Here is a 23,109-nt window from a genome sequence, read left to right as displayed (position 1 = left end):
AAATTTTTCACTGTATAAGGGATACTGATATCTTGGCATGCTTTAGAGTGTGTATATACCTGATTTGTGCCCTCCTTAAAGTAAAGGCAGACTCTTGCCAGATTTTTTAATGAAGGACTGGAGATTTTCAGCAGTGCTTACACTTTCAGCCTTATTTTTTTCTTTTGCATTTATGAGGATTCAGTGGTCATTTAAAAAAAAGAAAATACACACTTTATTATATGAAATGCATATAAAACTAGATGCATTTAATATCTCAATGAAAGAGATACAAAAAAAATTTGAAGAGGTAACTTTACTTCTCTCTTAAATTGCTGTATTTAAAACAAGGAAGTCAATGTGCAACTAATCTTTTATAATACAGAAGATACAAAATTATCTAGGATGTCTCCAAGTGATAAACTGGCAAAGTGATACAAATCTTTTCTTGAAAAGAAGATTTTTATTATTTAAAGCGTCTGTGCATCTGCTTTCCTCAAGAATAAAAGTAAATGTATTTTCCAGTCCTTGTTTCCAATGTATTTGCTTCCAGAGGGCAGGCAGTAAGAGAACATACCCTAAGATGTTATTCATGGCTTTGTGTCAATACTGATTGATGAGATTTCTCATGTTAATCAGAAAAAGGATGAGTGCTTGGAAAGAGAATAGGTCCAAGGCAGTCACAAGATTCATTGTACCATTGCATGACCAAGCAGGATTCATTGTCAGTGCTTTTGTAAACCACTAATGCTATTTTAGTCTCTGGGGAAGTACATATAAGCATGTTGTTATTTCTCTATGAAGTCAGCTGGACCTAATCACATATTGAATGTTCATTTATTGTCTTGACACTTTGTGAATTCGAACTTTCTTGCATTTAGCCTTATTTTTTAAGAGGCAAGGTTAAATCAAAAGGATCTCTTTCCTATGCCTAACTTCCCTCATGAATCACTGCAGGTTGCTCTCATGTGTTGTTCTTAGGTATGTCTTTGAGTGAATTTAAGATCAAATAAAGCTGGATATAAAAATATAAGGTATTTTCCAGAGTAAAAAAGCCCTGATATTGGTTTCTGAAATTTCTGAACACTTATACAATGGATTTCAGTTAGGATTATATATTGAAATATGACCTGTTAGGTTTTGATTAAAAAAAAATTGATATACACTTATTTGAAATTGAGATTTAAATGAGAATTAACATACCCACTTAAATCCAGATAAATGTTGTGCTGTATTATAAGAACAATGGGAAGAACTACTCAGAGCTTTGAGTAGCACACCTGAAGAGGAAGCTTGCCTGTAGTTCATAATACAGCTTTGTAGATTTGTAGAGTACAAGCTCATTGGAGTACAGGCTATAAATAAACATTTTTCAAATAAAGGATTGTGCTACACTCCTCCATACATACGTGGCCCTAGGTTTGACTCCTGCAGTATATTCCATAGAGACCTAGAACTTTAAACTGTTTAGAAACTGAATCTGGTGTAAAAAGTTTCTGCTTGTCTGTTAAATAGGAGTGGTCTCTGCGTATGGCATAGCTCTACAATATTCCTTCTTTGCAGATATCTCTGAAATGAAGCCCTTGGCCTAGAAATGTCAGTCATTTGGGACCTGCCTCCTTAAGAAATACTGCTTGAAGTTACATCTGTTGCAAAAAGGAAGATCTGTGGTCAGGCCATTGTTTCAGAAATGTCTTCTCTGTTGGCCTCCTCATGAGGTGCCCCAGAGCCTTTTAGTAGCAGCTTTCTGCACTGTGCCAAGTCTGCTTTTCTCCAGATTTCAGAAGAAAGGAATAGATTGAAGGCTGCTAACTATGAGAGGACATATATATTTCTAAAATATGTTGTGTGAACTTGTTAGCTGTAGTTCTTAGTGTTAAATCGTTGAATTTATTTTTAGGTGAAAAGGACTTGGATAAATTTGATCTTGTTTGGTCTTTTGAGTAAATTAACTTTAATGCTAGGTTTTAAATTTCTGTGATAAGGTCTAAAGCAGTGGAGGGGAGCTCAAAAAACGGAAAAGTGACAAAGATGATAGGCCTTTTATTTTATCTCTCAAACTCTTTCTATTTTATTTCATTGATTTTTGATTGTTGTCTTTTTGGTTTTGTTTTTTTCTGTTGTTTTTTGGTTGTGGTTCTTTTTTGGTTTTTGTTCAAATGTCAGGAATTTGTTTGATCTGTTTGGTGGAATGCATTAGGACACTGGTTACAAATAGAAAATGTGTTTCTGAGTATTATTTTTTGTCTTGTGAAAATACTGTGGCTGCCACAAAACTGTAGTAGGAATAGACAGCAACAGCAATTGATATTACAATAGTTTTGGTGCCTCACACTTGACTATCCAAAACATGGGAGGAGAAAATTGGTGTGGAAGGACTGGAGTTTCTTTTGATAAATAGAGTGAAAAAGGGCAGAGAGGTGTGTGACTTGAGATGCATTCCTGATGAAGCTGCAAACAAGATGAGGAACAAGAGAGACTATAGGATGGAGTGAAGCAAGATATCAGTTACTAGGGAACAAAATGTGAACCCAAGAGAATTTCTGAGAAGAAAATGGCCAGAGAGAAAAGGCAGTTCTATGTGTCTTGAAATGACGTGTACAATAAAACAAAACCAGCAGCTGGGAAGTGACTGCTTGACTCCCTTAATTTAACCGTTATCCCTAAAAAGACCTGAGGGCTCAATGACAGGGGCCTGAGCTGGGGCATGTTTAGATTTAATGGAGCTTCATTAAATTAGAGAGTCTGTAAGAACACAAGTTACAGTTTTATGCTGTTGCATAGCTAATTGCTATCCATTAGGCAAAGTTTTTATACTTTAAGATAAACAGGTTTGTCTGGACTCAAAGCAACAGATTGATAGCAGATTATTTTTTCCTTTGCAGATACTTTTAATCCCTTTATTTAGAGCAATTATGTTGTTACTGTCACAGACCTTTGTCATGATACAGATTGTGCAGGGCAAAACCTGGTGAAGTAGCTGTTAAGAAAGTCCAAAAAACAAAATTCCATCACTGACAGCCTGTTCAGCTCATCTGATGACTATCACGTATTTGACACTTTTTTTGATACAGCAGCCCAGGTGTTTGTTATAGATGCTTTCTCATAAAATTTTCCTTTTCCATCTGCTACTGAATGAGATGTAGGTAGTGTCAATGCCAAATATGACAACGACTATGTTATGCCATGTTTCAATCAATGGTGTCTTTGCAGATATTGAATAAGTTACTCTTCACAGTGTATTCACGTGTGAAGCAGCACAGGGATAAAAAAGGAAAAACAGCAAAATACCAATAATGGAATAATATCAAATTTGTGGATGAAGTACTTGGCGTTTTTGTTGTTTGGAACCTGTTTGATGCTATTTTTCCTGACAGACGTAAAATTTGATTTATTATTACTGGACTGTAATACTTTGAGCAGTCAAATATATAACACTGGCATACAGTTCTGGGGCTAAATTGAGTTTTTGTGTGGCTGAATGGAATGCCCATCTTGGTTGGATTGAAAAATGTCATAAGGCTTTTTTTACCGAAGCATTTCTGCCAAGTGCGTACAGGAAGTGGCTTTGGCAGTTGTATCCAAACAAGTAACTTCATTTCCTGGAATCTGCGTTTTTGCAAAAAGTGGACTTTAGGAAAGAAAGCGTAAGGAGGGATGTTAAAGGGTAGAGGAAAGATCACACCTAAAAGCCTCTGAAAAGAAGTTTCCCAAAATTATTAAGTTCCATTTTATCTAGATGTATTCACAACAGCATCGTATTTTTTATTTGATAGTTTCTTTATATAATTAAAGTAATATTAAAAATCAGTTGAGCTTAGCTGTACATAATTACTGAAACTGTTGTCTTTACTAAGATCCTTTTTGGACTGGTCTATTTTATGTTTGGAAAAAAGAAGATTGCGTTTGGTGTCTATTGTCAAGGCAGCCACAAAGTAGTTGAGGCACAAGAGAATGTGTTGTATGATGATGCAGGTTGTAGGAGGCTATCAGCAACCTGAGGCTTAGTAGAGTTTCGATTTACTGCCATTAAATAAATAAATAAATACATAAATGGAAAGATAATAGATGTTGTCAGGTATAATTTTTAGACAACAGAAGAGACATGAGTTGATGCAACATTAAACATATCCTGCTCAAAATATGGTGGTCATGTGCTATTTTTCATATTATTGCGAATTCTTCTTCTAGTCTAACTTGCTGGTTTTGAATCATGCTTTATTTTTTTCCTCCTCTTTTTTTTTCCCCTATTCTTTTAAGGTTACTATCCTGAATATTTCAATAACAGTGCCTGCAACCTTCCTTACAGTGCTGGATAGCTGCCTGTAATATAAGCACAGTTTTCATCTTCCTATGCTCTTAATTTTAGGCTCAAATCATAGATCTTTTTCAGATGCTTGAAAAGTTCAAGCTGGTTTGTATCAAATGTGGGGTTTTTTTTAATGTTATTGCAAAGGAGGGGCTATTTCAGAATTGCTAATAGGGAAAACAGTGCTTTGAAAAACGTGGTAGCAATGGGTCACACTGTGATGCATCAGATGGGAATCTTGAGAAAAAAATACTGTTTTCTTATAAATAATGTTGCAAAAGGCAAAGTTTAGAGATAAAAGTAAATACTTATGACACAGAAGAAATCTTAGTGTCAGAAAAAATGCTACAATGTTCACAGATAACAGATAAAATTGGAATATACCTTTTAGTAATCGATTTAGTTGGGTACTAATAGACGATATATGAAACACCTTAGTATAACTGTTGATTTGTGTAGATTTTTTTTCTTCTAATGGATGAGGAGACAAGGAAAAATGCTCTGGAATCAGTTCAGTGCAATAATTAAAGTATAAGTAAAGACAAGCAATTATTTTGTATACCTTTCCCAAATGGCAAAGGTGGTGCTTACTAAGTCATAAATAGCAGCTGCTGTAAATGTGTTTGGGGATGGAAGTTTGGCTTTCCCTTTTTCTTTTTGATACTACTTTTGATATTTAATTCTTTATATAATAATGTATTTTTTTTTGTTTTGTAATGTTCACATTTTCATTACTTATGCAGAGTAACGTCAAACGGTTGTCGTGTTTGCAATTGTACTTAATGACTACTTGTGCCAGTGTTGTTAGTCCTAAAGAAATGAAACTTCTTTTTAGTAAGAATCTTTCATGAATAATGTATGAGCTTCTGTTAACATTTGCCTTTCTATGTTTCTGATTTTCGGTGAATATGTGTGATAAAGTATGTTGTCTGTCTGAGGTGGTTAGCTGGCTTGGAATTTATTTTTGTTGTTTGCCATTTTTTTTCCTTTATTAGTCTCTATTGTTTGAATGCTTCTACTGTTGTGTGGATTTAAATTATAAATAAAACAATCCATTGTATTATAGAGTCAATACATTGCATTGAGTAAGATGCATAAGACTGAGACGCAAGGGATCTGTTGTTTATTTCAGTCATTATTATTTACTTAGTTTGTGAAATTTTACAAGTGACCTCATCTCTATAAACCAATTTTCTCAACTGTAAAATAGAGTTGCCTGTCTTTCTTGATCCCTTTGAGACTTCACATTCAAAGACCATTTCTAAGTGCAAAATATTGTTTTTCTAACACCGAGGAACAGATCAAATGATTTGTGAAAGTAAGATAGTGAATTAGATGCAGAAACCAATCTAAAACCTTGGAAGTCTTGACTCATTTTAAGTCAGCATAAATGTTGCAAGACGTTTGTCCTTGAAATTACTTCTCCTTATCAATAGCTGATTTGTTTGGGAAGCTTTGTTGAAAGTCTAGTTTACATTTGCTACTTAAAAGTCTATGTGAGCATGGGTGAACATTTCTATTTAGATGTTTGTTATTTATTTTAAACTCTAGAGTAAGCTGTATACAAATATATTTCATGCAAAGCCATCTACCTACTCAGTAAAAGAAAGCAGAGCAAAGCACTCACATTGAGCTGGGAAGGTTCTGAGTGTTTAAATGATTGCATTTTTTATTATGAATCCTTTCTTCTGCAATACATTCCCACTTTGATTAACTTGCTTTATTTATGCCATTTACACCCACCTTTAGCTCTGAGGATAACAAATTCTAAATATTTCAGAAATTTCCTTTAATCTTTAAGTGTACAGAGAGATAGTGACATCACTTTGAGCAATGGCCAGTGTTTGGAAACAGAAGGAGAATGTCTTAGTTTTGTATCAAGAGCTTTAAAGCAATTCTACATAAGGGAATAGTAGAAGAAAATGTCAGAGTTCCAGGCAAACATTCTTTTGATTTTCAACAGGTTTATTTAATTAACTAAAGCCTAATACAAGAGCTCATGGCTCTAAGATACAGCACATTTAATACTGAAGTAAGCTCATACGACAAGGAATTTCCATAATATATTGTCCCATTTTGATCTTAAGGAAAACAAGCAGTTTAAAGCCATCAAATAAACATAGTGTACTTGGCATTCAGGAAGAATTATGCTATTATTCTAGTGATAGTCCCTTTTTTTCAACAGATTTCCAAGGGGCAAAACCACTCTTACTTTTATGTCTTGACACAAGCAGATTTAGAGCTACAGAGGTTATCGGTGCAAAAATTATCTTTTGATCCTGTGCTGCATATTAATCACATGGTTCAGTTGGTTACAAATTTTGGTTAAAAAGGAATTGAAAGAAGTAGCTTTTCACAGTGGGGATTGTGCCAATATGAAATGGAATTTCTCTCAAATATTTTACATGTCTTTTTTTTTTTTTTTAAGTGAAGTTCCCTAATATAACCACTGAGACCAATGAATTTTCACCAGAAAACCTCTGTCGTAGTATGTGTCAGAGAGACAACAGGGGAGACTTGCCTCTGTGAGCAACCAGTTTTACCATTAATATCACTGGGACAATAATGTCATCAGTTTGGATTAATCCAAGAGTTTTTCAAATCATGGAAACAAAAGACAATAATTATGATGCAGAAGAACTCAGATTACATTTTAAAATTATTTTTTATTTTAACATGTATTTTTAGACAGGTATTAGGCATCATAAAAATACAGTTTTCCTTTTAATGTACTGTGGAGACTATAGTCATCATAACTAAGGATAAATTAGTAGGAATGGACTCTGCAGAGAACATTTTTTAGTAATGTGAAATGTATTGCAAGTTAATGTGAAGTTGTATACACGTTTTAAAAAAATAATCGGTATTTTAAATAATTAAGGTTGCCTTCTAATATTAGAGATATTGGGTTTTACCTATTCATTGTCAGGAGAGAGAAAAATTTTGCATCTCCATGCTTATCCATTTGTGCATATACATATGTTAGCTGTGTTTCTAATTTCTGTGAACATACTTGCAGGATCAGGAATCCAAATTCCAAATTAATTTACTTTCTACCACCAGTGTTGAGGATGGTAAAAATACTTTGTTGTTGTCTAGTGTAAATATTCATCTAATAGTAAGTGATCTGTAACCACTGCAATCTTTTGTAGGCTTATGGTATTTAAAACACAAAATATTTTTCTGTAAATAGTCATCTTCTAATAATACAAAAAGAGAAATGGTCAAGAAATTGCTAAAGATGCACTGATAGATTTCTGGAAGACAAACATTCTGTGAATTATTATAAATTGATGTTGCTGAATCCTAGGATTTATTTTACTGCACTGTAGTATCAAATTGCTCTCTGATTTTTATTTCATGTGGAATGGTTGCTACATATAAGTACAAGGAATGATCATTTTACTGAATGTGGATATTTATTGTTATGGCAGCAGGACTTAATGTTAATGGGATAGACTATACCAACCCATAACTACAGGGTAGAAGGCACTTCCTGCCTCTAGGGACAATTTAAGATGGCAAATTCATCAAAAAGTTGGATTAATTTTACCACAGTGAGGTTTCAGGGATTAAATTTGGAGTTACTATGTACACTTTTGTTTCAAAATTATATTTGTAAACCCTGATGTTATTATTTCTGATGTTTTCTCTGAGGACAGAAAATAATATGAATAGCACAGATCTTTTGGCCAGTTTAGCAACTATGAGGTCTTAGTTGTTTCTGCCTATTCATTCTCCCTTTGGTAAGACAGAGAAATTCATTCTCTGCAGTGGGCCTGCCCTCAAGGAAGGTACATTAATAATTTCAGTGGGCAATGTGGAATCTTACCTACAAAGTAGGGGAAACTCAGAATTCATTTTATAGTGGTCACAGCTTCTTGATTCTGCACTCAAAATATAAGTTTCTTATCATTAAGCTGTAGTTTTTTATTAAAATGCATTAAGATATATTTAACAAAACCCCCACACTCCAATGTTTTGCAGCAGCAATAGCATAAGCTGTCATCCCTGTGCTGCTTCCAAAATGTTGTGTGCCTGAGGTATGTGGCCTGAGGTTGTCAGGTGGGGAATTCATTTTTAATGAATATTTTCTTTTTTTTTTCCCCTTTATGTTCCTTCTCAGTTCTGGAAACAGTGCTGTAGTTAGTCATAAAAGATGTTCCTCATTCATCATCCTAGAGTAGATATACAATGCCCCAAAAATGGATGTGCGAAGAGGAAAATGTCTGGGTGAATCCCTGGGTTGAAGGGAAGATACTTTGAGATCTGGCTGCAAAGGACTAGACACACTATGCAGTAAAGAGTAATCCACTTTTAGCTATTTGAAGATGACATGACTGGAAGTGCGGAGCTCTCGCATTCACTCTTATTAATTCAAAACCTAGAGTTATCTATATATTTGAGTGGATATTTTTGCAATAGTGTTGGAAATTAAAGCTTTTATTTCAGGTGAGGTTTTTTGCTTTATGTAATGCAAAATCTTTTATCTTGTGGTGACTGTGGTGGTTGTTTGGTTGAAGGGTTTTTTTGTTTGTTTTTTTATTGTTTTGGGTTTTTTGGGTTTTGTTGTTGTTGTTGTTTTTTGGTAATAATGTACTTCAAAATGCATAGCAGTGAAGTTTGGGAAAATGACAGACAGCAATTACACCAATGCTGAATTTAAGTTTCCAAGCTCATCAAATGATAGTACTAGTTGGAAAAGTTAACATTCCTGTTTTAAATTGCATCTTCAATATAAAACATACAGATTTTTAAGTATTTCTTCTAATATCAGATGGGATGTTAGAATCCTATTAATTGTTTTTTTCAAATGTGTATTGTTCTTCCATGAGGAGTGCCTATGCCAAGAGGAATAAACAAGTATATTTACTTGAATTCCAGAAATATATATGTAATATTAATGGAATTTGTCAATAATTTTTTATTTCCTTCAAGCAATCTAAACTAAAGACAACACAAAATCATAATTGTTACTACATATTACTTCAAGTCTGGAGACAGACAGTGAGGTTTTTGCTTGTATCATTTTGTGTTTAGACATCTGTCCTTACATATAGGAATTCCCAAATTTATCAAACACAAAGTTTTTTAGAAGGCTTTAGCTGATACATAGGATTGTGTGGTGCAATTCTATCTTTCGTTGATCCTAAATAACACTTCAGCCTTGCTTCCTTCCATCCTGCTTCACTCAAACCTGTGCAAATACTGTGCAAGGTGTTGGTTTGGGTTTCATTAACTCAGTTTTTGAACTGCACTGAAACAGGAAATTACACATTTTGAGTATTCAACTTACTATATACCAATGCTAATAAAAGAATACATCCACATAGTTAACCTTCTGCTGCTGTCCTGTGGCTTGAAAATGAAAGTATTTAATCTCTGTTGTTATGGAATTTTCAGAGTGAAAGTATCATCATACCTATAGTAACTAAAGAGGGATATCAGTGAATACAATGAGATGATAGGAACATTGTTGTCACATTATCAACTTAGAAGCATGTGAGTAGATATTTGCTAAAAATAGCATACAGCTAGAGTCTGCATCTCTCCCATGCAGTCCCCCTTACATCCAACACATGGCTCCTTCTCACCAGCCTTCCTTGAGGTTTGCAGCGTTGGAAAATGTCTCGATATAAGTGCATTTTTGTATCCTAAAAATTTCATCTGCTGCCTATAATTTTTTTTTTTTTTAACAAGGATGTTTACTACTTAAAATCTTTTCCATTTTGCTTAATTTATCAGTATTTCCATAGAGTCGGGATTTCTCTTGTTGCAAACAGCAATTGCTAATGGCTACAATTCAAACCATACGAACTTAAGTACATTTTCAATCGTATCTTAAGAATTTTCAAGTTAAAATTTGTCTTTCTGTTGAATAACTGTTTCTGTAGGCTTTATTCTTAGAATATTAAAAGTAGTATTAATGTGTTGCATATCTTTTTTTCTTAAAAATGTAATGTGCGTGTTATTTGTCATTATCACCAGCTGTTAAAAGGAATAAGCAAAGGGACTGGTAAAGCTCATTCATCTTGAATGTAAATAGATAGCAAATTTTAAAATTCATTAATTTAGGTGGCTGACTGGCAAGAAGACATAGCTTACCATAGAATTTATCTCCTGGTTTCTTCTGTCAACTCTCTCCTTCAACATAGCCCATTTTTTTGGTGCTGGTGTTCCTGCTGGAGAGAAAAAAAATAAAATAATTAAAAAAAAAAAAAAAATTATGAAGTGACCCTTGCACTCCTGTAGTTTATAGCCTGAAATATTAAGATAGCCCCAAGCTTGTACTAATTGATAGTGTACCCGTTACAGACCCTTTTTCCTTGTCTGCCAAAGCTGTCGTACATACAGACTTCTTCTACTTAGAAAACCTCAGTACCTTAATAAAGAATAAAACTAAAATGTAATATGAAATTTCAAGTACAGTAAGTTTCCAAAACCAGATTGATGTTTATAACAAGTCATTTTTCTCTGCTAAACTGCTCTGAAAATGAAATATGTCTCTTTTGTGGTTTTTTGTGTTACCGGCAAGATGGTAGACACAATTCTGCAGGCACCAAAAATACATGCAAATCTCTACAGATGTCCCTAACAAAAAACTAACTTCACTTGCATTTGGTCCAAGCTGTCATGACTCCATTGATGTAGGTTACCATTTGGTTGAGTTCTTAAAATATTCTTGTCTAGCCATTCAGTCATTTTTCTAAAACGGAGAAAGAAAATGGAAAAGGAGACTTTAAATACTGTATCTATCACTCAAACCAGCATAGAACATGTCAATGAGGCAAATTTTGTTGAGAACATATTGTTCTAGTTGAAAAAGACAGACAAGTTTTTGAACATAAAAGCCTTTATTCAGGTCTAAAACAGAAGTGGCAAATGTTGCTACTGCAACATGGCAAATATATGAAAGATGTTAAAACATTTACATTTAATTTGCTATTATTCAATTTTAACTGAAATCTTAATCTTAAGCACAATACTCTAAACTTAGTAGGTAACTCAAGTGCCTAATATGTTGGCCCTTGTATTTAGTAAATTTTTTTCAACTGCATCAACAGCTGGGAACAGATTTCAACTCCCATATACAGAGGGAAATGCACAGTCTATTTCTGATACCCAGTGTTTAAAGTAAACTGCCCAATGCAGTATAACACATATGTCTTCTTTTATAAAAAGTTATCTGAAATGTGTGATTCCAGCATAGACAAATGTGAATTTTATTTATTTAGAAGTGGCAGCACTGTTGGGTGGGTCTCCTAAAGTTCTTGTGGGTTTGACTTCATATTTTCCTTTGTATCCACCCGCTGAGCTTCTGCCAAGCCTACCATGCTTCATTTCAGGCTCTCTCTTTGTACCTACTAATTAAGGACTTTCAATGTGTGCATGTATTATACAATCAAATATGATCTCACAGACAGATTTAAAGAAGTAAATGGTTGCAAATAGTAGCTGAAATTTCTTTTTTCTCTTTTGAGACCTACAAGCCATCATACACAAAATGTAAAATATTGATATCAGAACATGAGAAAAACCTGGTTGTACCAACAGGCACACTACTTCATTCCTCACTGCTGACATTCCTTTCTGCAAACATTTTGTTCATGTTTTGTAGCCTCTATATGCACACTTGGCTCCTCTGCTCCTACTTTGATAACTCTGCTGCCCATTGGCTCTTCAAAGAATATGTAAAAGCATAACTAGATAACATAAAAATAGGCACACTGTAAACCCTTAATGCTAGTGCAGATTTTCTACAGCATCTTGAAGCCATCCCATGTAATCTGAGAAATTATTAGAACCCATAACTAACAGAAACATAATCAGGCAAAAGTGGCCCTGTTAACTAACACATCCCAGGAAAATATGTGCTCTATCAGGTGAAGGGTCTGACAGTATATTAAGTTGCTATTAACAGTTTTATCCTGTAATTCTCACTTGCATTGTGCTTTGCAGCATTTAATCAGGTAGACAAACTGATATACTAATTTCCAGAGAGGAAAATGAGGGAAAGAGATTTCAATAGTTTTCAGCTTTTCACACTGAGATCATTCTAAGGTTCAATCTGGTATCAGACTTACCACAAGTGAGCAAGCAGCCTAAAATTGCATTTCTGACTATTTTTAGGAATTAAAGGTCAAGTGGCTTTTGTTGCAAAAGTAGAACTATTAAAAACATACAGCTGGGATAATATGAAAAATATTTTTCTTACCTGTGCTGTTACCTGAGATTTCTTAAAATAATGAAACTGGAGAAAGTCAATGTGATTCAATTCAGCTGTCATATCCCATTTGCGGGTTTGTTGTTGTTGTTCTGTGATGTTGGACAATCTTAAAATAGTCATTTTTATCTTGTTATAAATTAAGTTTATATTCATTTAACCTATGTTTTTGAAACACAGCTCAATATCTGCCTTACTACTCTTGCAGAATAATATTAATAAATGTAAAAACCTTCTCCTAATGGCATTCTTGTAAGAGATTGGAGGGATTTTTTGGAAGCATTCCAGTTGAACCTTATAAAAATTGACTTCTACAAAGTTAGCATTGTATGTAACATTTCATTTTTGTTCTTTTATTTTAGTAATCTTAAAGAAATCCCAGTTTTAGTGATCACATGTCCTCTAACAGCAGAAATGGTACTTGTCTTTGATTTGTGTCTGACATACTCCTCTAGAAGTTTGTTCTTTGGTATTAGGCATTTGCAGTGTTTAGTTTAGTGGTGATTTCTGTTCTGTTTATAAATTATTTCAATGTATGAGGAATAGTTTGTCCTGTCAATCAATTAACTTTATGTGGATAAAATGATGCCTGGGTAAGTGACTGATATACCAACTAACTTGAGGGTTTGCAAAGTGCAGTCTGATCTGCTTAGATCAATGTTCAGTACCACAATAAATATGCTCAAGATCTCAAGAAGCTATTTTATCCTCTTCGTACCCTGTAAATAAACAAAGAAAGTCCAGAGCCAAAGAAATTAAATTTTTCCAGGCTTTCATTTAGTTCATTAAGTCTGAATATTCTGGTTTTCCTTTGAGGCTTTTAACTTTCCCAAAGATTATGTTTTGTAGTTCAACACTGCAGGGGTACCGTGAGCAACCTTGTTTTATGTCTTTCCCATTCTTGAATTCCAGTCTAATGAAGGTAGCCATGTGTAATACACATGCTTTACATGAGGAATTTAGCTGAGCTTTAGAGTGGGCAAGTACTTGTATATTGTTTTGGGGTTTGTTTTCCTGTTTTTAAGCATTTATTCTTTGTTGATTCATTATTCCCAAGCTCTGTTACATCTATTTTTTTCCATTCTGGACAGATGGCTATAATATCTTGAGGAATCCTTGTCAAGTTGTAATTAATTATGCTTACATGTAAACACTTCTAATACCTTAGTTCTAATACAAAGGCTTAACAAATAATTTGCTTTTACTTTCTTTTGAAAGTCTCCACAGTTCCTTGTTTGTATTTAATAATAGGTGGAAATACATAATGGCATGGACAGGTTGACAGTCTTCATAAAGACACAATTCATGCTAGCTGCCACCCTGAAATTCTTCAGACAACCCTGACTTGGATGAGAACTTTTCTTGAGCCAAGGGGACTTTTTGCTCCTATTGATTTTAGTGGAAGAACTGGCAATTCTTGTCAGACAGAGCACTTAGTAGGAATGGAAAGACAAAGCCTCCTACTCTGAAAATGTAGTTTCTGCAAAAACAGATATGTGGGTAGATATGTGGACAGATGCCTTTCTCGTTAGAATATATGGTCTGAACAGCTATTCCCAAGAGTTTTCTTTTGTTAGCAGAACATCTTAATGTTCCTCCCTCAGATCAGCTCAACTTTCAGCTTGGATTCTTCTCTCCTGCAGAGTTGTTTCCAATTCTTTTTGCAGGTTAAACTGGCAGCCTCTGGCATGAAGTATCTTGGAACACCCTTGGAGCTCTTGTACAAGGACCAAAATCTGGTTGAAAGGTGGGGTCTTGAGGAAACACAGTGATTTTGCTTTCTGACAGAGAAGATATCAATTTCATGCTATTGCTTGACAGACTTTTCCAGACTTAACTGAAGACCAATGTGAATATTTTCTCTGGGTTTCATGCATTAAACTTTTTGAAGATTGTCTCCCTCTGAGCAATAAACTCTTTTTCAACAAACCAACAACAACAACGACAAAAAAGGTGGCCAGACTCAGCACTCTGTAAGTGCCATTTCCAGTTTAAGCACTCTTGAAATCTTTATTTTAAAAATGATGAAATAAAGTCCTTAAAAATTGTCCAGTATTTATAAACTGAGATCACTACAGCAAGCTGCAATGGGATTTTTGGGTGTTGGATACATTTAAAAATCAGCACAGTCATTTAAAAATGTACAACCATGTTTGATCACTTCTGGCAACAAAATAAGGTCTAAGTTTATACACTTGCATGCTCTTACCTACTCAGATACAGTCATTCAGTAATCCCAGTGGATACTATTTAACTCAAAAATAGCATTCAGCCCTATAATTTCTCTGCTGGCATGCAGTGCCACACTATGCCCTACAAGTTTCTTTAACTTACTTTCCTAATTAAAGTTTGTGAGGAACTAGACAATTGTTGTTTAGGATGGCTATAAATAGCATTTGATTATGTAATGGCATAGGATAAATTTTCTCTAATTTAGTTAGTGATAGACTAGGGTGCATGATATCTGCCAAGGGTTTTGCTGATATGCAGCCTTCTGTAGACATACAACTGAGTCTTGGAATTGCTTTGATCTTTTCATGTCACCTCAAAAAGTAATCAGCCACATCAAAAAGCCTTATTACATTTTTGCTCAATGGATTTTGAAATATTCTCAATTTCAAGAGTTTAGCCTATGATTGATATTACAGTGAGCTTTCTTTTTCTTGGTCATTTCAGATCTTCTTGCTCTAGTTCAGAGCTTGTGAGCCATCATTCTCCTTCTGCTTTCTGATTGACCCACATTCAGTGGGATAGTTGTAATTTGCACATTGTATGACAGGAGCTTATCAAACTGAAAATTTCTTTTAATATGAAAGTTGGTGGGATGCACTGGATAGAGGTGCAGACTGAAACCAAACTTTCCATAAGAACATTATTAAACATTCAAGTTCAGGAAAATTCAAACCTGAATTTTCCCAAAATTTCAGGTGTTCAAATTTGCTGTAAATAGTGATGACTTTGCTGTAAATTTTGCATCATGAGTTGGGCATATTTGTGTTCTACCATTAAAGCAAATTTACACAACCTAACAGGAAAGGTATAATTAAAATTAAGTTGATACAAAGTTTGTCACTTTTTAGTGCAAACCTGTCAACTGGGGTTTCATGAATGTGATTGCAAGGAATGCTTTTTCCAATGATCTGAGTTATTTTTATGGTAATGATTATTCCAGTTCACATTATAATGACTTGATGACATGTGTTTCCTTGTCCTCATCCTGTAGGATATGATCATTCTTCCTTAGATAAGTATTTTCAACTCTTTATTTAATGATGCTATGCCGCAGTATTGAAGGAGAGGAGAAATTGTTTGTCCTGAAAAAGGAATTGTTTTCTACAAGTCTAGCAGTTTTCGCTGGACTGTTGGACCTTGCCAAAATTTGTCATCGTCAATGGTTGCTTCTCTCAATTCTGCTTTTATTCATATCATGTATATTTTCCTATACATAGGTTTCAATTTCTAGCTAGAGAAAAATAGAAGTTCAATAGCACCTTGTTGTAAAGGAACATATAGCTTATTTATTTGAATTGGGCCCAGGTGAAACTTTGTGCCACTAATGTTAGTGCACCTTTGCACTTGGAGACCATTTGAAAGAAGGTGAGGCTATTTTATGGAATTACAGATTGTTTAAAGAAATATAAACAGTGTGATTGAAGATATAACATCAAGCATGGCGTAGGAATAAGTCTTATTACTGAGCAGAATGAAAACACAACCACTCCATGTTTCTTGCAGTCTTTTACTAAGTAACCCCTTATTATTATCCTGAACATCTCCCAGAGGCTGCAGCATGCTTCTGTACCTGGTTTATGCTTATATTATGCTGAGATAAAATCTTAATGGTCCTTTTTAAGCTCCTTTCCTCAGATACCATTTTCAGAATGCGGTTGTTTACTATTTTCTTAAAATGAACTGTATAAACCAGAAATTTTCCCCTTCCTAGGAGTTCTGGGGATCTATTTTGTGTGCTTTGTTTGGCTATACAGATCTGCTGCCTCTTAATGTAGCACTGGAAAAATGATTATCAGATTCCCTTTAATTTTACCTTTAATTTCTGCCAGGCAGAAGCAATAATCATTATAATAGTTTTGTTTTCTGAACCTACTTCTACTCTTATTACTTCTACTCTCAAAGGCAACACATTGTGAGAAGGGTTAAATTCTTTACATTGCAGTGTTACATGTGAGAAAGGGTGTTTCAATGTTTATTTTAGGCTCAGCCATTAATTTTGTTCAGGATTCTGCACTTAATACAAACTTTTTCTGCAACAAAAGCAATTCTAGCAGGTCAATTCAGGCTGCATATTAAATTTAGTTCTAGTGATTTGATGAATGTGCTATAAAACTCTGCTTGCAAAACTGCCTTTTTTTGTTCAAGGAAAGCATGAAACATGAACATTATTTTCTCGGGTCATCATCACAGAAAAATATATTTTTCCTAAATCCTCTTGCTGTTTTGGATCACACAACAGTAAAGACTGCACTGTATTTTTTTTATTTTCTTATTCAAAAAGGGTGGAGTATTTCTGTGTGCTTTGCCATTCAAACATTCCTGGTGGTTCTATTTTCAACTAAAAATTGTTAAATTAGTAACAGATGTGCTGATTCTTTTGACTGAAACAAGGCAATTTTTTCTACTTTATTTTGAATAAAGTTTTTTAAACATTTACTGATTATTGAACCCTGAGTGCTAGTTTTTGTTACCAGCCTTCGGTGTAAACAGTATCTTACATCACAGAAATCTCACTGAAGTCAGTGGGGAGTAACCCTGATATTACAAGTAGGATGAGGGGCAGCAGAACACATTTGGATTGACTATAAAATGCAGCTTATGGAGCTAGACCTCAAGGTGCAGCATCCAGTATTGCAGTATTGCATTTCCCAACCTGTGTAGGTATGTTTTCTTAATGTATCATCCCCACTTACACCAAAATTGCAAAGCAGGTAGCCCAGAAAATAATTGACATACATGCATACATATCGTATTGGTAACACTGGTCCATAGACACAAAACATATAGAAAACTCTTGCGCAGCAGAACTCCTGGGAAACTTTATATTACAGCTCTTGTGCACAATGAATTTGGGGGTCTCAATAGCATGAGGGAAGGCTTGTGAACAGGACAGAAGAAAGACGCTAGAGCAAAAAAAAATCCCATTTATGGAATACCATTCTAAGATTTGAGTTACAGCCATGAGGTTGAAGTAGAGGTGGAGCTATTTTGCATTTTTTACACAGTTTGAGTGTGAGATTCCTCCCCATTTCTGCTCCTGAACTATCTTCATTACTGTAATTTATTTAAGTGCAAGTCTTATTCTTTCTCTTTTCTTGCTTATATGTACTCATGATAACACAGACGCTGCTGTAACCTTTCATTCTTAAGCATTTGGATTTTTTTGTTAATGATAATACAGATGCATGATTTCTTACTTGGATCTGTAGATCATCTAGTAATGAGAACTGATAAATAATGCAGACTGTAATACTTCTCTGTAGTGATTTTTTTATAAGATTTGAAGGTCAAATAGGTCTTGACCTTCTGGCACATCAAAGGAAACAAACACCATGTTGAAAATATTAGACAGGAACCTACCATTTTTGTAGGTGCAATACCTGCTTCACTTAAAAGTGGATTAAAAACATTCACTAAGGGGGATAAAGGATATACATAAATAAAATAAACTGTTTTATTTTTCTTCCAAGAATACTGAAAATATTCAAGGTATGTTTAGGAGCTAATATGAAACAGGGATGAAATTACAGAAGCAAATAGCTGTTTGCTGTTGTTAAAATACCTCTGGCTCGTGCTTAAAAATATTTCACATATTTTTAGTTTTTGAAGTTTGGTTTTACTTTTCAAAGTTGTCTTACTTATGAACGTTTTAAGTTTTCTTGAGAAATTTCACAGCTCAAACATTCAGACTTTAGAGAAGTGAAACAAACTTAATTTTTCAGATAAGAGAACTCGTTTGTCAAAAATGCTTTCATGTTGGCGGAACACCGAACTAATCTTTGGGTGCTTTAAGACCCCTGGGCTGACTTGCTGTATTTGTCTAAATAGGAGTTAAATAAATGTAAAATGTCTGTCTTTTGGTGACTCTGAAGTAGTTACCTTTTCTTTTATTTTCCTTTTTTTTTTTTCCCTTGGGCAGGAGGAAAGATGTCACTTGGATGTCAGGAAGCTTTTGAAGTTTTCAAGCAGGACCATGCTGACAGTATAACCATTGAGGACAACAAAGAGCTTCTAAAACAGAGGTGAGTGTCACAGCAAGATACAGCCGGAGGCAGACATCCAGGATTTCATTATAATCTGAGTAGGAAGGCATAACTTTACACCAGACATCCCAGACTTCTGTTGAGAAATCAGTATAGAAAATTCACCTTTTCTTGTTGAGGATATTTCATATTCAGAAGACATTGAGTGGTGACAGAATAAAAGTCTGGATAGACTATGAAAGTAGCATGAGAAAGCTTAGTGCCTCTTTCCTGTGGTTTAATTCATCTTATCTTCATAGCCGTGTTGAAGCAATGTGGTAAATGGCATTCATGATCATGAATTATCTAAAGGAAGTAAGATCCATGTGACTGAATCAATTACTGCAATTTCCATTGTCAAAAATGCTTTGTTGGCTTCAGCACTGAGTTGGACAGTGAGCTAGGAGATGTTTAACATATGCTTTTGTCTGTTGTTCCTAACTTGTTTGCCAAGTGATTTTAGCTTCTCTCTCTGCCAGTTTTGCACTCAAAAACAGAAATAATAGTTTCCTCTTCCACATTTATTGTTCATGTTGGCAAAACACTTCAAAGTCTTCAAGTGAAGATGGTGAGAATGGTAAAACATTGAAATCACGAATTTTCAAAAATCAGATTTTGAACATCTCAGAAATTAATCCACCAACGCTTGTCCTTGTTGATTGGATAACAGTACTGCTTCAGTGTCAGTTTTTCAAGTGCTAACCCTCCTTGTACTGCAAGAGAAACACAAGGGGGTTTTTATTTTTTTGTTCTTTGTTATCCTGGTGTTTTTTCCTTCTCCAGGTTTCTCATGCTTTCTTCTGCTTTCTTAACAGTATTTTCCTACTTAATAGGCATGAAAGACATTGTTTTCAGGGCAAGAAATGATCTCTATATCTCTGCAACTTATTAAAGATCCTACTATTTATCACTTTTCTGAAGTGGCTGACTTTATTCCCGGGTCTACAACTCCACAGGGACATAAATTGCCAAGGTATTAGATGTATGTTAGAATTTATCCATGTAAACTGGATGTTTAGCTATGCCTTTCTTCTAAACAGTATGTCAGATGATGCTGCATCACTGTGCCATCACTACATAAACGATTACACTACAATCATTTCTGGCACTGCTGTCTGTTGAGCAGAACACTTCATGGTCACAGCATGATAATGGGAGCAATACAGTTCTGAGCCATGCCCTGGATTTCCTCTAGTTAATTACCATTCTTCCATATTTTCTCTGTTTGTTATTACTATGAAGCAAACTGTTATTTCCTTCTGGTTTCAGAACGTGTAATAGAGATGGGCAGAACCCACAAAGTTTGACATCAGATTTGCTTTCCCTAAAGGACAAAGACATTCATGCTAATGCTTGAGAAACCCCTCTCTAATATGCATCAGCTGATTACAGAAATCAGTGCTCATTTGAAGGCTGACACCCGGGCCAAGACAGTTTTCCGCTGCCATTTGCAGTCATTTATAGCATGGTGGCTATAGCTCCAAGTTTACAGTGTTCATCAAAACGGATTTATATCAAGTCCAGTCTGTAATTTGAAATGCAGCAGCTGAACTAGCATTTACACAAAAGCTCTGTTACCCAGCCAGTGTTCAAATTGCACAGGAAGAAGTGTGTGGACACCACATGTTTAAAGGTTACCATAACTTCCATTTATACGTAGGCCTCTTATGTTAATAATTTTGTTTGTAGTTTCATAACCACTTATGTAATACCACAAACAATATTTGATTCACAAATTACTTATTTTTAGCTGTCTTAGTTTTTCCGTTGGGTATTTTCGCTAGATTTTCTTGGCTTGCTAATTATATCATTCTCATATTAATTGAATGGTGAACTGTGACTGAGCATGGTTGGAAGTTTGACTGTGAAGGTCGCAACTGTTGCTTGGGTTATGAAATTATTCATATACATTGAATATATATGGTCATACATATGCTGTCTACTTTTTTTTTTGTTGTTGGTAACTACCTGTGTACAAGCAATCAAATACTGAAAAGCATTTGTCTTGTTAAAAAAAAAATATACTACAGAAATATTGTTTTTAACATAAGCTTTTCATCTACTACTTCAGAGGTCTGTATAGGGGCAGCAGCTCAGTACTGTTACTTAGTACCATCTCTGGATTTGAAAGTGGGGAAGGCTAAGCAGTTAAGCATAACTTCTCTCTGAAGCTCATTTACTGACTTAATGTTCAAGTAAAAGACAATAGATTCAAGCTATTATTGTAGGACAGTTTCCTATGGGAAGTAGCTTTGTAAGATAGGAAAGGTTATCTTCTAAAGCTTAGTTTGCAGGTAATACGAACCAATTCTTTTTCATTTTTCTTCTGGATGTTAATAACGGCTGCCCTGCTTAAAAAAAAAAGCTGTGTTAATGCCCAGACAGAATCAGATTTCTGCAACTTGGACTTTCTATACTTGAACTCCAGAGAACTTCATAATATCCTGTTTCTCATTGTGACCATGTTCTCTTAGCATTGTTTGTCTGAGGAGGAGAAAAATTAGTCTCATTTTCTGGTGAAATACGCTACAAAGAAATCTTCCAGCTGAGCCACTCCAACATAATATTGCATACTGCACAAAGCTTTTAAATCCCATCCTAGTCGATATTTCCAGTAGTAAAATTCTACTGAGGTAGATGTGATGTAAAGCTAGTTTTGTTGTTCTCCATTAATTTTTTCCACTTTCTTCTTTCCTTGCTTTCTGTGTTTCAGCTGGTTGGCAGTTAACTTGTTTTTTCAGAACCTATGGATGAGTTCCATGGAAAGGATGAGTTTCAGTTAGGTCACTTGTTGTTGTAATTTCTAATAATTAAAAATGAGCGGATATTCATTTAATTCACTAAAAGTCTCCATTCTCTCATTAGACAGCCTCTGAGTTTGTCTTGGTTCACATTATGACTTAGAGATTTGTTTTTCAAGATGTTGATTTTTTAATTACAGACAGTTTCATTTAAAGAGCAAAATCTTTGCAAAAAAATGCTTGTTCCACTAAAATTAGTGGCTAAATTCACTTTGGAGTTTTATCATGGAATATTTATCTTGTATAATAAGTACTAGAAGCCATGACTTGGCAACTTCAGCATTTCTATGGAGCAGTCTCCATGTAGAACACACATGTACACTTTTCAGCTAACAATGTAATTATTCACTCATCACCGTTCATAGCAATATCACCTTTACGCTACATAATATCACCTTTTTCTTAAAGCAGTATCAGAAATAGCCTTTTCCCTTTTAATATGAGAGTCAAATCTTACGTCTTTATCTGGTTTATTTTGTTTGACTGTGATTCAACGTCACAGATGGAAGTTGTTGGACTGTCATAAATTAATGCCGAATTTCAGTTTATGTTACTGTGCCAGTTTATAAACTGTGCTGTTTGAGAAACAGATGCATGGCCCATTCCACTATTGGCAGTAACTTATGAATAAGGGCTGGATAGATAGCTGACTTCAACTTGTCCAGCTAAATCTCCCTGTGAACATGTATCAGAGTCAATAGTCAACAGATTTGTCTCAGGAATTACGAAGTGATTTGCCTCCTGGGTGCTAAGAGAGAGAGACACTTCAGAGTGTTTCCCTTTGATCTTTACACTGTCTTCAAGATCTCCTTGGGTGCTCTAAGTCACCACCAGTGGAAAAAGCTTATATAAAGTCTCACAGATGTTTCAAAAGCTTCTGCTTTCCTTATGTAAGAAACAGTAAGTGATGAGGAACCCTCCAGCTTCAGCCGTTTGGCCATGTTGAATTCAGCCTTGAAAGCAAATGTTCATGAGCAGATACAAATGTGGGCACCTGAAATTCTGACTTGTTCCAGTTTTACAGAGAAATGGACTAATTGAGAAGGGACGATTTTCCAAACCCCACCTCCCTGGGGAAAGTTGTATTTCTTTATTCTGTTTTGCCATTATTTAAGGGAGCGAGAAATACAATTTGTGGATTTCCGTAGTTACTTTGGTTAGACTAAGACTATTCCAGATCACCTGAAGGCTTGCTTAACAGTTAAGCATTACAATTCTTCCTCCACATTCAGCAAGGTTCGCCTTCTGCAGATCCCAGTAACAATTCAGAATTCCATGTCAAGGCTGATGTCCTACAACAAATGCCACAATGCAGCAAATCATCCTTCTACATTTTAAACTATTACTATTTAGACTATGACAATTAATATTTCTTTGAACAAGCCTCTGTTCTCTCAAAGACTCTTCAGACTTTGCCATTGTACATTGACTGGATTGTCATTATTTTTACAGTAGAATATACTTGGCATTTGAAAGCCTGACATGTATGCCATTTGTCCTAAACAGTTTTATACAGTACTGAGTTAAATAAGTGTAAGAGAA

The 23,109-nt window shown here is 34.8% G+C and overlaps 1 protein-coding gene across 7 annotated transcripts in view; it reads left to right on the top strand.

Moving 5' to 3' along the window:
* Positions 1-23,109, top strand: part of KIF6 (kinesin family member 6) — a 148,652-nt gene that overhangs the window by 76,610 nt on the left and 48,933 nt on the right. For all 7 annotated transcript variants that reach the window (XR_010471542.1, XR_010471545.1, XR_010471543.1 and 4 more), the window contains exon 14: positions 18,664-18,766. Coding sequence is in view for 3 of the 7 variants with exons in the window: in XM_065058147.1 (XP_064914219.1) it covers positions 18,664-18,766 (103 nt within the window). In the remaining 4 variants the exon portion in view is untranslated. The remainder of the gene's footprint in view (positions 1-18,663; positions 18,767-23,109) is intronic.

The sequence above is a fragment of the Columba livia genome, chromosome 3 (assembly GCF_036013475.1).
Source record: "Columba livia isolate bColLiv1 breed racing homer chromosome 3, bColLiv1.pat.W.v2, whole genome shotgun sequence".
Lineage (NCBI taxonomy): Eukaryota > Metazoa > Chordata > Aves > Columbiformes > Columbidae > Columba > Columba livia.
This window is presented reverse-complemented; position numbering and strand designations above follow the sequence as displayed.